Source organism: Euprymna scolopes, chromosome 26 (assembly GCF_053919585.1).
Source record: "Euprymna scolopes isolate OS-2025 chromosome 26, ASM5391958v1, whole genome shotgun sequence".
NCBI classification, from domain to species: domain Eukaryota; kingdom Metazoa; phylum Mollusca; class Cephalopoda; order Sepiida; family Sepiolidae; genus Euprymna; species Euprymna scolopes.
In genome coordinates this window covers 106,846,805-106,859,127 of record NC_136507.1, presented here as the reverse complement: position 1 = coordinate 106,859,127, position 12,323 = coordinate 106,846,805, and the positions used below count along the sequence as shown (strand labels likewise).

The 12,323-nt window shown below is 30.4% G+C and overlaps 1 protein-coding gene across 5 annotated transcripts in view; it reads right to left on the bottom strand.

Moving 5' to 3' along the window:
- Window positions 1-809: 809 nt before the first annotated feature.
- The window catches only part of LOC145248351 (uncharacterized), a 106,091-nt gene continuing 94,577 nt past the window's right edge, over window positions 810-12,323 (bottom strand). For all 5 annotated transcript variants that reach the window (XM_080110267.1, XM_080110271.1, XM_080110269.1 and 2 more), the window contains 2 exons: window positions 4,296-4,449; window positions 810-1,380 (listed from right to left, as the gene is read on the bottom strand). In XM_080110267.1, coding sequence (XP_079966393.1) covers window positions 1,239-1,380; window positions 4,296-4,449 — 296 coding nt within the window. In that variant the 3' untranslated portion in view covers window positions 810-1,238. The remainder of the gene's footprint in view (window positions 1,381-4,295; window positions 4,450-12,323) is intronic.

The window sequence follows — 12,323 nt, the reverse complement described above, 5'->3', positions numbered from 1 at the left end:
AGTGAACAACGCGTTTTTCTGTGAATCTTGCATTTATATATTCTGGCAGATTACATAAACTGTCGGAATATCACAAATATATGCTCGGCCAATGCAGCAGACAACAATTGATAAATAAGAAGACACACTCTCGCTGCAAATTTCAAACATTTGCCGCTAATAAATAAGAATGATAATGTAGACAAAAAAAAAAAAATTGAAATTTATCAATAAATATTGTCCACAATTTTTAGAACACTTTATGCAGCCAGTCCAAAATTTTTTTAATAAATGCTCTGGAGATATTGCAAATTTTACAATGAGACTATATCATCGGTTTGGAACACCTATGAAATATTTACAAAAAGTAATTCCTTAGGAATCGCTGAGAGATTACCGGAAATCTTAAAAAAGTTTTAATAGCCTACTCCTAACCTTAACAGAAAAAAAATGAAGTAGACAGAAAAACATTTTGCCATAAAAAAGTCGTTCTTTTTCGTAGATCACAGCCCCCGAAAAAGGATCTCATTAAAGCAGTAACATTTCTTCCGCAAAAACAAGCAAAAAAAAAAAAAAGAAAAAAAAAAGGTAATTAAAAGCCTTTTTTGTGTAAGAAATGTTACTGTTTTAAGGAGGTTTCTTTCCAGGTGGGTGGTCTATGAAAAATAAAAAAAATTTATGGCAAAATGTTTTTTGTCTACTTTCATTTAGTCGCTACACATTATTTTACAAAAATAAATATTTATTCATGAAAAACTTACCTTAGGTTGATTTTTTTTTTATTTATTATATTTCTATTTTTCTTCATTGAAATTATTGTACGATAAATCTTTTCTTTTTTTTTTGTTTTAAAATTTGATCAGGGCTCAGCATATTCTGGCAGTTCACATAAGCTGACAGAATATGTTGGCGCAACATTCATTTAAAAATAGGTTGTTTACTGCATAAGTACCGAATGTTATATTACTATATAAATTGAACACAATAGATCTAAACTTGACATAGTTTGTAACAATATCTATTATGCAAATATCACACACTTTTATTTCATTAAACTTTGAAACAAAAAACAAACAAACAAAAAATAAAAAAGAAACAAAGAAAAGAAAATGTTTTCCGTTGTTCACGATGTTAACCTAATTTTGCTTTTTGTATTTTTTTTCTTTTCTGCATCTAAAATGTTGTCATCCATAGGTTAATCCTTTTCTGATTTCCTCTTTTTAGAGAGTTACACCTTTCTTTTTCCATCTCTCTCTCTCTCACCAAAGCCGTGTGTGTGAATAGCCTCTGTGTAAAAGACTTGTGTAAGTTGGTGCGTTGTTAAATAAGGTCCATGGCAAAGGTTTCGATTTCGTTTGTGGCGGCAATCGTTGGTAAATACTGCTATCGAGAGTTGGCAATCTGAAAAAAATTTTAAAAAGTAAAAAAGATGCAATTATCTGAAGCTGACAAGAACTTCATCTTATTTCCATATTTATTTTCATATTTATTTTTATATTTATTTTATATTTATTTTTATATTTATTTATACATACACCATAGATACACCTGAAAACCTTCTCCAGGTGTATCTTGTCGAACTCTGGAATCTTTCTGTCAAACTTGGAAATCTACATGGAATTTCAAACGGAACCTTTTATTTAATCCATGGGGATAGCATGCTCTTGTTCTGTCAGCCATGACTGGGTAGAAGTCCTAAGTAATTCACAATTATAATTTTTGAGTAAATTCAGTTGTAAAGTTACATAAAATTACATTTTTCTGGAGGTTAAAAGTTCAATCCTCAGTGCAGATAACTTTCAAAATGCAATTGCAAATTATTTAAGATTTCTACTCAGTCATGGCTGACGGAAAAAGAGCATGCTACCCGTATAGATTAAATAAAAGATTCCGTTCAAATTCCCATGTTCGACAAGACTTGAAGAAGGTCAGAGGTTACATCAGCTGAAACAATGTCCAAATAACACTCACAAGGGTCAAATTGGTTTGACCCTAACCACATTTTTTACTGGCAAATAAAACTTATATACTAAACTGAACCATGAAAGGCACTAATTCTAGGTGGGTTGAATCAGAGAATATCATATTTACAAGCAGTCTTCAATCGCTTGTATAGCTCTGTCGAGAGAGATGATAACGTTATGTTTTGGCAGTTCTTGCAGGGAGTTGTTGATGGCCTCTTATATAGAGCACCTGATATTTCCAAATGGTCACCCATGTGGTATTGAACAGACTTAACATTGTTTAACGTTGGCAGTTGAGTCATTATTCAATGCATTCTGGTTTGGATTTGTTTCCTAACATCTTTTTGTTTTCCAGAATGAACACACTATAGTTGAATATGTGTGGATCAAACATTCAGAGTTTAAAAAGATGAAAGTTTATATTGATTGAAATGTCATTAAAATAAAAACAAAATGCAAAAAATAGTTTTACTAAACATTTTTAGACATTAAAAATTTTGCACATTAAAAATTTTTACACACTAAAGTTTTACACATTAAAAACGGACAAAAAGTTATAGCCAGTTGATTCAGAAGGAGTGCTTTATGCTAAAGTGATGGTTGATTATGGTTAAATTTATGCTCATTTTTGCATTAAATACTGATCAATATTAATATCTAACTCTGCATAGAACGGATATCATGACACAAAATTCGCTGCACCTTATCATAAAAGTCCATACAAAATTTCAGTCAGATTGGCCCAGTAGTTTCCGAGAAAACTTTTGGAATAATGTGGTATTGTGATAGGTAATCTCTATTAATCTTTAACTCTCTATGGAATGGATACAATAATACTTAGTTTGCTGCACCTCATCATAGCAAAGGTGCTGTAGTCTAAGATAGTGACAAGCAAGATGGCCAACACTCATAACAAAAATAAAACACTAAAACTAAGTTATCCTATTGTGATACTATAAAGTGGCCCTGGGGTGGATTTGAGCCACTAAGTGCTGAGAGGGGGGAATAGACAAAGGAAGAGGAAATAGCTTAGAATAAACAAAGAAATCGGAAATATCCTACAATCCACAATAGATAGGAAATAGTTTAGAATAAACAAAGAAATCGGAAATATCCTACAATTAACAATAGATAGGAAATAGTTTAGAATAAACAAAGAAATCGGAAATATCCTACAATCCACAAGAGAGAGGAAATAGTTTAGAATAAACAAAGAAATCGGAAAGATCCTACAATCAACAATAGATATGAAATAGCAAACAATAACAATAGAAACCTACTGATAAAACAGGGAAGGGCAGCTTCCGGTAGCCAGGGTGGGGTGGGCGACCTGAGAGACCAAGACAGAGGAGACAGTCAGTTGACATCTAGATGCGCTAGACGTCGATGGGAGTTGATAAAGACTACAGTTGAACAGTTATAGAGTTGACTGTGAAATAGAGACGTAGACAATTTTAGAGTTGACTGTGAAACAGAGATAGACGAATGCAACATCAATAGGACGGGGAGAAGACACACACACACAAGTCCAACAGTCAATTTATATGTGAACATTAGCATTTGTGTTTTTCCTTTCTTTGTTCATATTTCTATTTTGTGAACTGCGTGTGTTCCAACCGACAGTCGCCAACGGGAAAAGGACGATCCGGCCATAAGAGGAATAGTCGAACGAAAAATCCACGGTACACGATGAGGGAGTCACACATCGTGTTACACTTTAATGAAAACCGATTAAAATCTCCACAAATTATTTACTGACAAAATTGGAAATATAATAATAAATTAGGTTAGTTTATGTTCATACTTTGGAGAGCTTCGCCACATGATTGAGGACAAATTATCTGTCACCCATCACTGTCTTGAGAACAAGGCTCAACAGTTGCATTATCACATGTGTGCAAATTATACTGAAAAACTTGCTAAATACATCTTCATAGATGGATAAGTTTCACCTTCACCTGCACCGTAGCGGATACCATTGAGGCGCTCAGATGAGCTGTCAACCAGTCCTCTTCATCCTTCCTTATCCTCCACATGTTTGATCGCCTCACTTAGCTTCAATCCTGTCCATTCTGTGATCTCTTCTTCAGTCCTCCTCTGACTGTTCCCTAGAGCACCGTCTTGGCAAGCCTTTCTCCTCTTGTTATGTGGTCAAACCATTTTAGTTTGCGCCTATTAATCCCTAACTGTGCTTCAAATGGATACTTAGTCAACGACATCTTGTCATAACAAAGATCCATACAAAATTTCAGCTAGATCGGTCCAGTAGTTGCCGAGAAAAAGTGGAACAGAAAGACAAGTAGATGGTTGATTCAAATAATCAAAGTTGATTTTTTTTTTTTTTTAACTTACCGAATTCCTGATGATTGCGTGTTGGCTGTTTTGCATTGTCCTCGTCTTCTCTCTTGATCTCTGTCACGACAGAATTTGTCTGCATAAAATCTGGTTGTATCCATCTCGTTGCCATTAGCAATTGTCTCTTTGTTCATAACAGATGAAGGAAAAACTTTTTGAAAAAAAAAAAAAAAAGAAAAAAATGGCAAAATTCAAAAGTAAACTTGCATCTTCACCAAATAATCATAATAAAAAAAAAACTCTTCTCTCTATGTGGATTCAGGGAAGCAGGAAACAGGGGCGGAATTCCAAAGTCTAGAAGTCTGAAGGAAGAAAATATTAGAGCAGAAGACTTTCTCATATCTATGGACCTCTACAGTCAAGAGGTGGGATTTCGTTGCTTGTCTGGTTAGTCGGAAATATGTACGTCAAGGAGGCACAAGTGTTCATCAGAGCACATCTCATTAAAGTACTTGTAAAATAAGCACAGGGATGCAACATTGCGGTGATGAGACAGAGGTTGGAATTTGGCTGATAGTGTGGGACCTATTAGATTCGAGACTCTGTTTTTGACCCTGTTTAAGAGAGAGGGACAAGTGGTAGATGTAGGGTGTGGATTCAATGCTGGACTTCCCTAGAAGGTTAGGACTACCACACTCTCCGAAGCGTTTATTAAATTTTTTTTTTTTTTATTGCATAAAGTGTTCTACAGGGTGAGGACAATATTTGTTCTAAAATTTTAAAGGTTTATGATTTTTTTTTTTTTATGTTTTGTCTTCAAGAAACTGATTTTGTTTTCAATCTATTTTACAGAATAATAAATTTGAATCTTCACATCTTGGAGAACCAATGCAAGGTTCTTCTTGTAATCTGCAGCAGAAAAACAAATAACGAGTATTCAGACTTGCTAAACATCAGCAATATGATGATAAGAAAGTTTTTAAAAAATTAAATAATATGATGATAGGAAAGTTTTTAAAAAATTAAATAATATGATGATAGGAAAGTTTTTAAAAAATTAAATAATATGATGATAGGAAAGTTTTAAAAAAAATCAAATAATATGATGATAGGAAAGTTTTTAAAAAATCAAATAATATGATGATAGGAAAGTTTTTAAAAAATCAAATAATATGATGATAGGGAAGTTTTAAAAAAATCAAATAATATGATGATAGGGAAGTTTTAAAAAAATCAAATAATATGATGATAGGAAAGTTTTTAAAAAATTAAATAATATGATGATAGGAAAGTTTTTAAAAAATCAAATAATATGATGATAGGGAAGTTTTAAAAAAATCAAATAATATGATGATAGGGAAGTTTTTAAAAAATTAAATAATATGATGATAGGGAAGTTTTAAAAAAATCAAATAATATGATGATAGGGAAGTTTTAAAAAAATCAAATAATATGATGATAGGAAAGTTTAAAAAAAATCAAATAATATGATGATAGGAAAGTTTTTAAAAAATCAAATAATATGATGATAGGGAAGTTTTTAAAAAATTAAATAATATGATGATAGGGAAGTTTTAAAAAAATCAAATAATATGATGATAGGAAAGTTTAAAAAAAATCAAATAATATGATGATAGGAAAGTTTTTAAAAAATCAAATAATATGATGATAGGGAAGTTTTTAAAAAATCAAACATTTTGATGATAGGGAAGTTTTAAAAAAATCAAATAATATGATGATAGGAAAGTTTTAAAAAAATAAAATAATATGATGATAGGGAAGTTTTAAAAAAATAAAATAATATGATGATAGGGAAGTTTTAAAAAAATCAAATAATATGATGATAGGGAAGCTTTTAAAAAATCAAATAATATGATGATAGGAAAGTTTTAAAAAAATCAAATAATATGATGATAGGAAAGTTTAAAAAAAATCAAATAATATGATGATAGGAAAGTTTTTAAAAAATCAAATAATATGATGATAGGAAAGTTTTTAAAAAATCAAATAATATGATGATAGGAAAGTTTTAAAAAAATCAAATAATATGATGATAGGAAAGTTTTAAAAAATCAAATAATATGATGATAGGAAAGTTTTTAAAAAATTAAATAATATGATGATAGGAAAGTTTTTAAAAAATTAAATAATATGATGATAGGAAAGTTTTTAAAAAATCAAATAATATGATGATAGGAAAGTTTTTAAAAAACTAAATAATATGATGATAGGAAAGTTTTTAAAAAATTAAATAATATGATGATAGGGAAGTTTTTAAAAAATCAAATAATATGATGATAGGGAAGTTTAAAAAAAATCAAATAATATGATGATAGGGAAGTTTTTAAAAAATCAAATAATATGATGATAGGGAAGTTTTAAAAAAATCAAATAATATGATGATAGGAAAGTTTTAAAAAAATCTAATAATATGATGATAGGAAAGTTTTAACAAATTAAATAATATGATGATTGGAAAGTTTTTAAAAAATCAAATATGATGGTAGGAAAGTTTTTAAAAAATCAAATAATATGATTGTTATGATTTAATTTGTTGTTAAGAGTTATCCCCCTTGGGATTGACATTCATAATAAAAGCGCCCTCTGTTTCATTTTCCCGCTGGATCCTTTCAGGAGCGTACGTGTATTTTACATTTCTATTTATAAAACCTTTCTAAAAGGCAATTCTTTACTTACTGATACTATTCACTTCAATTTTATTAACTGTAAAAAAAAAAAAATAATGGATCGAATCTTACGTCCCGACAGATCCGAGGTGGAACCTACATGCCCTAATTCCGAAAAATCCTATAGGCATTGGAAATTAACCCTCCAGAATTATATCCGCTCACATAATAACGGATTAATCGAAAACACTTCAGATAATTTCTTTGCCTTGATCAATTGTATTTCAGCCTCTGTTTTCGATTTAATAAGCGATAAAACCGACTACGATAGTGCATTAAGAACATTGGACGCCGCTTATTTAAAACCTGAAAATATTGTTTATAATAGATATCGATTGATGACGACGAAGCAACAAACAACACAAAATATAGATGCCTTCATACTACAATTGGAAATGCTTGCCAAAACATGTAACTTCGAAGCGGTTTCTGCTGAAGAAAACAAAAATCAATACATTCGGGAAGCTTTCATCGGTGGAATTTCTTCTTCGTCCATCCGACAACGACTGTTAGAAAAACCCATCCTGACTTTACAAGACACATATGCCATGGCCAGATCTCTTGAACAAGCAGAAAAGCATTCGATAAGCTACGCAAATAACTTTACTGTAGCAGCTACAAATAATCCTTCGGGCTACAATCGTATAGCTGTGACTAAAGAAAATATGCATCCAAAAGGGGTTTGTTTTTTCTGTGGAAAATCACGTCATCCTCGATATTTATGTCCTGCACGAAACGCCGAATGTAAAAAATGCAAAAAAAATGGTCATTGGGCTAAAGTGTGTAAATCTTCTATTTCTAACACTCATACTGCTGTTCTTTATGACGACTCTGACTACCCCTCACCTTCTCTATCCTGACTAGGAACTAACTCCAAAGATGTCACATTCACTCAATGCCAAATTAACGGGCACTTCGTGAACGCTATGGTGGACTCCGGCAGTGTAAAAACATTCATTAATGAAAATACTGCTAAAAAACTTAAACTCTTCACAATACCTAAAAACAAAACTATAGCTCTGGCTGCTTCCGATCAACATGCTAAAATAACTGGCGAAGCTGTCGTGGATTTAATACTGAAAGATAAAACCCATTCTGAAATAACAATTGAAATCATTGAAAACCTTTTCATTGATTTAATAATCGGAAAAGATATTTTAAAAAAATATAAAAAAGTAACACTTAAATTCGATGGTCCTAGAGACAAACTTATAATTGGAGCTATAAACACGAATAATTTTTTCCTACCATAAACGTTCCACCCCCTCCTCTCTTTTCTAATCTTTCTCCTCATACTACTCCTATTGCGACAAAATCCCGACGTTACACTTTTGCCGCCAACAAATTCATAAAAGAAGAGACTGCTAGAATGTTGAAAGAAGGCATAATTGAACCTTCGATATCTCCGTGGCGAGCGCAAGTTCTTGTAACTTCGAATGAGAATCATAAGAAAAGAATGGTAGTCGACTACAGCGATACCATTAATAGATTCACGGAACTAGACGCTTACCCAATGCCTAATATCAATAAGATGGTAGACGACATCGCTCAATATAACATCTTCTCTACTCTCGACCTAAAATCTGCTTATCACCAAATACCTATAAATCATGCTGATCGTAAATTCACTGCGTTTGAAGTAAGTGGCAAACTTTTTCAATTTACTCGTCTTCCTTTTGGCGTCACCAATGGAGTAAGTGCTTTCCAGAGGAGCATAGACTATATTATAGAAAAAGAAAATCTAACCGATACCTTTGTGTATGTTGATAACGTAACTATATGCGGAAAAAATCAAGAAGAACACGATTACAATCTTCAAAAATTCTACAAAATTGCTAAACAATATAACATCACTTTAAATGAAAATAAAAGCATAATTTCTTCTAGTTCTATTACTCTACTCGGCTACACCATAGAAAATAATCAAATAGCTCCCGATTATCAAAGACTAAAACCATTACTCGAAATGCCACCTCCGCTGAATCTTAAATCTCAAAAAAGAATAGTTGGAATGTTTTCCTATTACTGCAAATTCATTAAAAAATTTTCTGATAAAATTTTATTACTAAATCAAAACAAAGAATTTCCACTACCTCCATCTGTATTAAAATCTTTTCAAACATTGAAAAATGATCTAAAAGACGCCACTTTAATAACGGTAGATCCAAATAAAGAATTTGAAGTAGAAACGGACGCTAGTAACTATTGCATTGCTGCAACACTAAATCAAGAAGGTCGTCCTATTGCATTTTTTTCAAGAACTCTCAATACTAACGAAATTAAGCACCATGCAGTAGAAAAAGAGGCAGCCGCTATTGTAGAAGCTCTCCGTAAGTGGCGACATTTTCTACTCGGCAGGCACTTTAAAGTCATCACAGATCAGAAGAGCATCAGCTTCATATTCGACAATAAAAGAAAATCAAAAATTAAGAATGACAAAATATGTCGTTGGCGTATAGAATTATCCCAATACAATTTCACTATAGTTTATCGACCTGGACCTGAAAATATTGCTGCTGACACATTCTCTCGCATCTCTGCTCTTACTTACAATCTACAAGATCTTCGTGATTTACATAAACAATTATGTCATCCTGGTGTTTCAAGACTAAGCCATTTTATAAGAACGAGGAACCTCCCTTTTACTTTGGATCAAATTAAGAATATTACTGACTCTTGCTCATCCTGTCAATTACTGAAACCCAAATTCGCCAATACCAATGGAGGGACTCTCATTCAAGCCATATTACCTTTTCAACGATTAAATCTTGATTTTAAAGGCCCTCTACCTACTTCTATACATGGCAACAAATATCTACTTACTCTAATTGATGAGTATTCCCGTTTTCCTTTCGCTTTTCCTTGCAGAGATATGACAAGCAAAACCATTATCCACTGTCTAAACAAACTCTTTTCAATTTTTGGTTTGCCTGACATGATACATACTGACCGTGCTTCTGATTTCTTAGCAAGAGAAATAAAGGATTTTTTACACAAAAAAGGAATTGCTACTTCTAAAACAAGTAGGTATCATCCTGAAGGTAATGGACAGATTGAAAAACTCAACGGTACCTTATGGAAGGCCATTCAAACAACATTACATTCTAATCAAATGAAACTACCTTATTGGGAAGACATACTACCGGACGCACTTCATTCAATTAGATCATTACTTTGTACTGCCATTAATATGACTCCCCATGATAGACTATTTAAATATAGTCGTAAATCTGCTTCCGGAATTTCAATTCCTTCTTGGGTTAAACCAGGCCCAATATATATTAGAAACCACACTAAAACAAGTAAACATGACCCTCCTGTAACGCCTGCCACCCTAATAGATGTCAACCCCCACTACGCTTATGTTCAACTACCTTCTGGTACTGAAACCACTGTCAACGTTCGAGACTTAGCTCCAAACTCATCAAATGAAGAAAACTCTAATAATAATCCTACTACTTCAGAGACTTTATTTGAACCTTCTACTAATGAAAACATTGGTCATGAGGAAGACAAAAATCAATCGTCTGATCTTGAAGAAAATCAGATTTCACTAAAATATAATACTGAAAATCAGCATTCCTGCCAATCTGTGCGGAGGTCGTCCCGAGTTCGACAATTCCCTAGTAAATATAAGGATTTTGTGACTAAATACTGAAAAAACTGCAGTTGGGTTCATATGTTATTTGTAAATAAAATGATTCTTATGTGATTGTAAAAAAAAAAAAAAAAAAGAAAAAAAAAAAAATTTGTCTATAATTAATTACCCCTTACTTGAATACTTTAGGACGGGGAAAATGTTATGATTTAATTTGTTGTTAAGAGTTATCCCCCTTGGGATTGACATTAATAATAAAAGCGCCCTCTGTTTCATTTTCCCGCTGGATCCTTTCAAGAGCGTACGTGTATTTTACAGTTAATAAAACCTTTCTAAAAGGCAATTCTTTACTTACTGATACTATTCACTTCAATGATGATAGGAAAGTTTAAAAAAAATCAAATAATATGATGATAGGAAAGTTTTAACAAATTAAATAATATGATGATAGGTAAGTTTTAACAAATTAAATAATATGATGATAGGGAAGTTTTAAAAAAATCAAATAATATGATGATAGGAAAGTTTTTAAAAAATCAAATAATATGATGATAGGAAAGTTTTTAAAAAATCAAATAATATGATGATAGGAAAGTTTTTAAAAAATCAAATAATATGATGATAGGAAAGTTTAAACAAATTAAATAATATGATAGGAAAGTTTTAAAAAAGTAAATAATATGATGATAGGAAAGTTTTTAAAAAATTAAATAATATGATGATAGGAAAGTTTTTAAAAAATCAAATAATACGATGATAGGAAAGTTTTTAAAAAATCAAATAATATGATGATAGGAAAGTTTTTAAAAAAATCAAATAATATGATGATAGGAAAGTTTTTAAAAAATCAAATAATATGATGATAGGAAAGTTTTTAAAAAATCAAATAATATGATGATAGGAAAGTATTTAAAAAACTAAATAATATGATGATAGGAAAGTTTTTAAAAAATCAAATAATATGATGATAGGAAAGATTTTAAAAAATCAAATAATATGATGATAGAAAAGTTTTAAAAAAATCAAATAATATGATGATAGGAAAGTTTTTAAAAAATCAAATAATATGATGATAGGAAAGTTTTTAAAAAATCAAATAATATGATGATAGGAAAGTTTTTAAAAAACTAAATAATATGATGATAGGAAAGTTTTTAAAAAATCAAATAATATGATGATAGGAAAGTTTTAAAAAATCAAATAATATGATGATAGGAAAGTTTTAACAAATTAAATAATATGATGATAGGAAAGTTTTAACAAATTAAATAATATGATGATAGGAAAGTTTTAAAAAATCAAATAATATGATGACAGGAAAGTTTTAACAAATTAAATAATATGATGATAGGAAAGTTTTAACAAATTAAATAATATGATGATAGGGAAGTTTTTAAAAAATCAAATAATATGATGATAGGAAAGTTTAAAAAAAATCAAATAATATGATGATAGGAAAGTTTTTAAAAAATCAAATAATATGATGATAGGAAAGATTTAACAAATTAAATAGTATGATGATAGGGAAGTTTTTAAAAAACTAAATAATATGATGATAGGAAAGTTTTTAAAAAATCAAATAATATGATGATAGGAAAGTTTTTAAAAAATCAAATAATATGATGATAGGAAAGTTTTAACAAATTAAATAATATGATGATAGGAAAGTTTTTAAAAAAATCAAATAATATGATGATGGGAAAGTTTTTAAAAAATCAAATAATATGATGATAGGAAAGTTTTAAAAAAATCAAATAATATGATGATAGGAAAGTTTTAAAAAAAATCAAATAATATGAT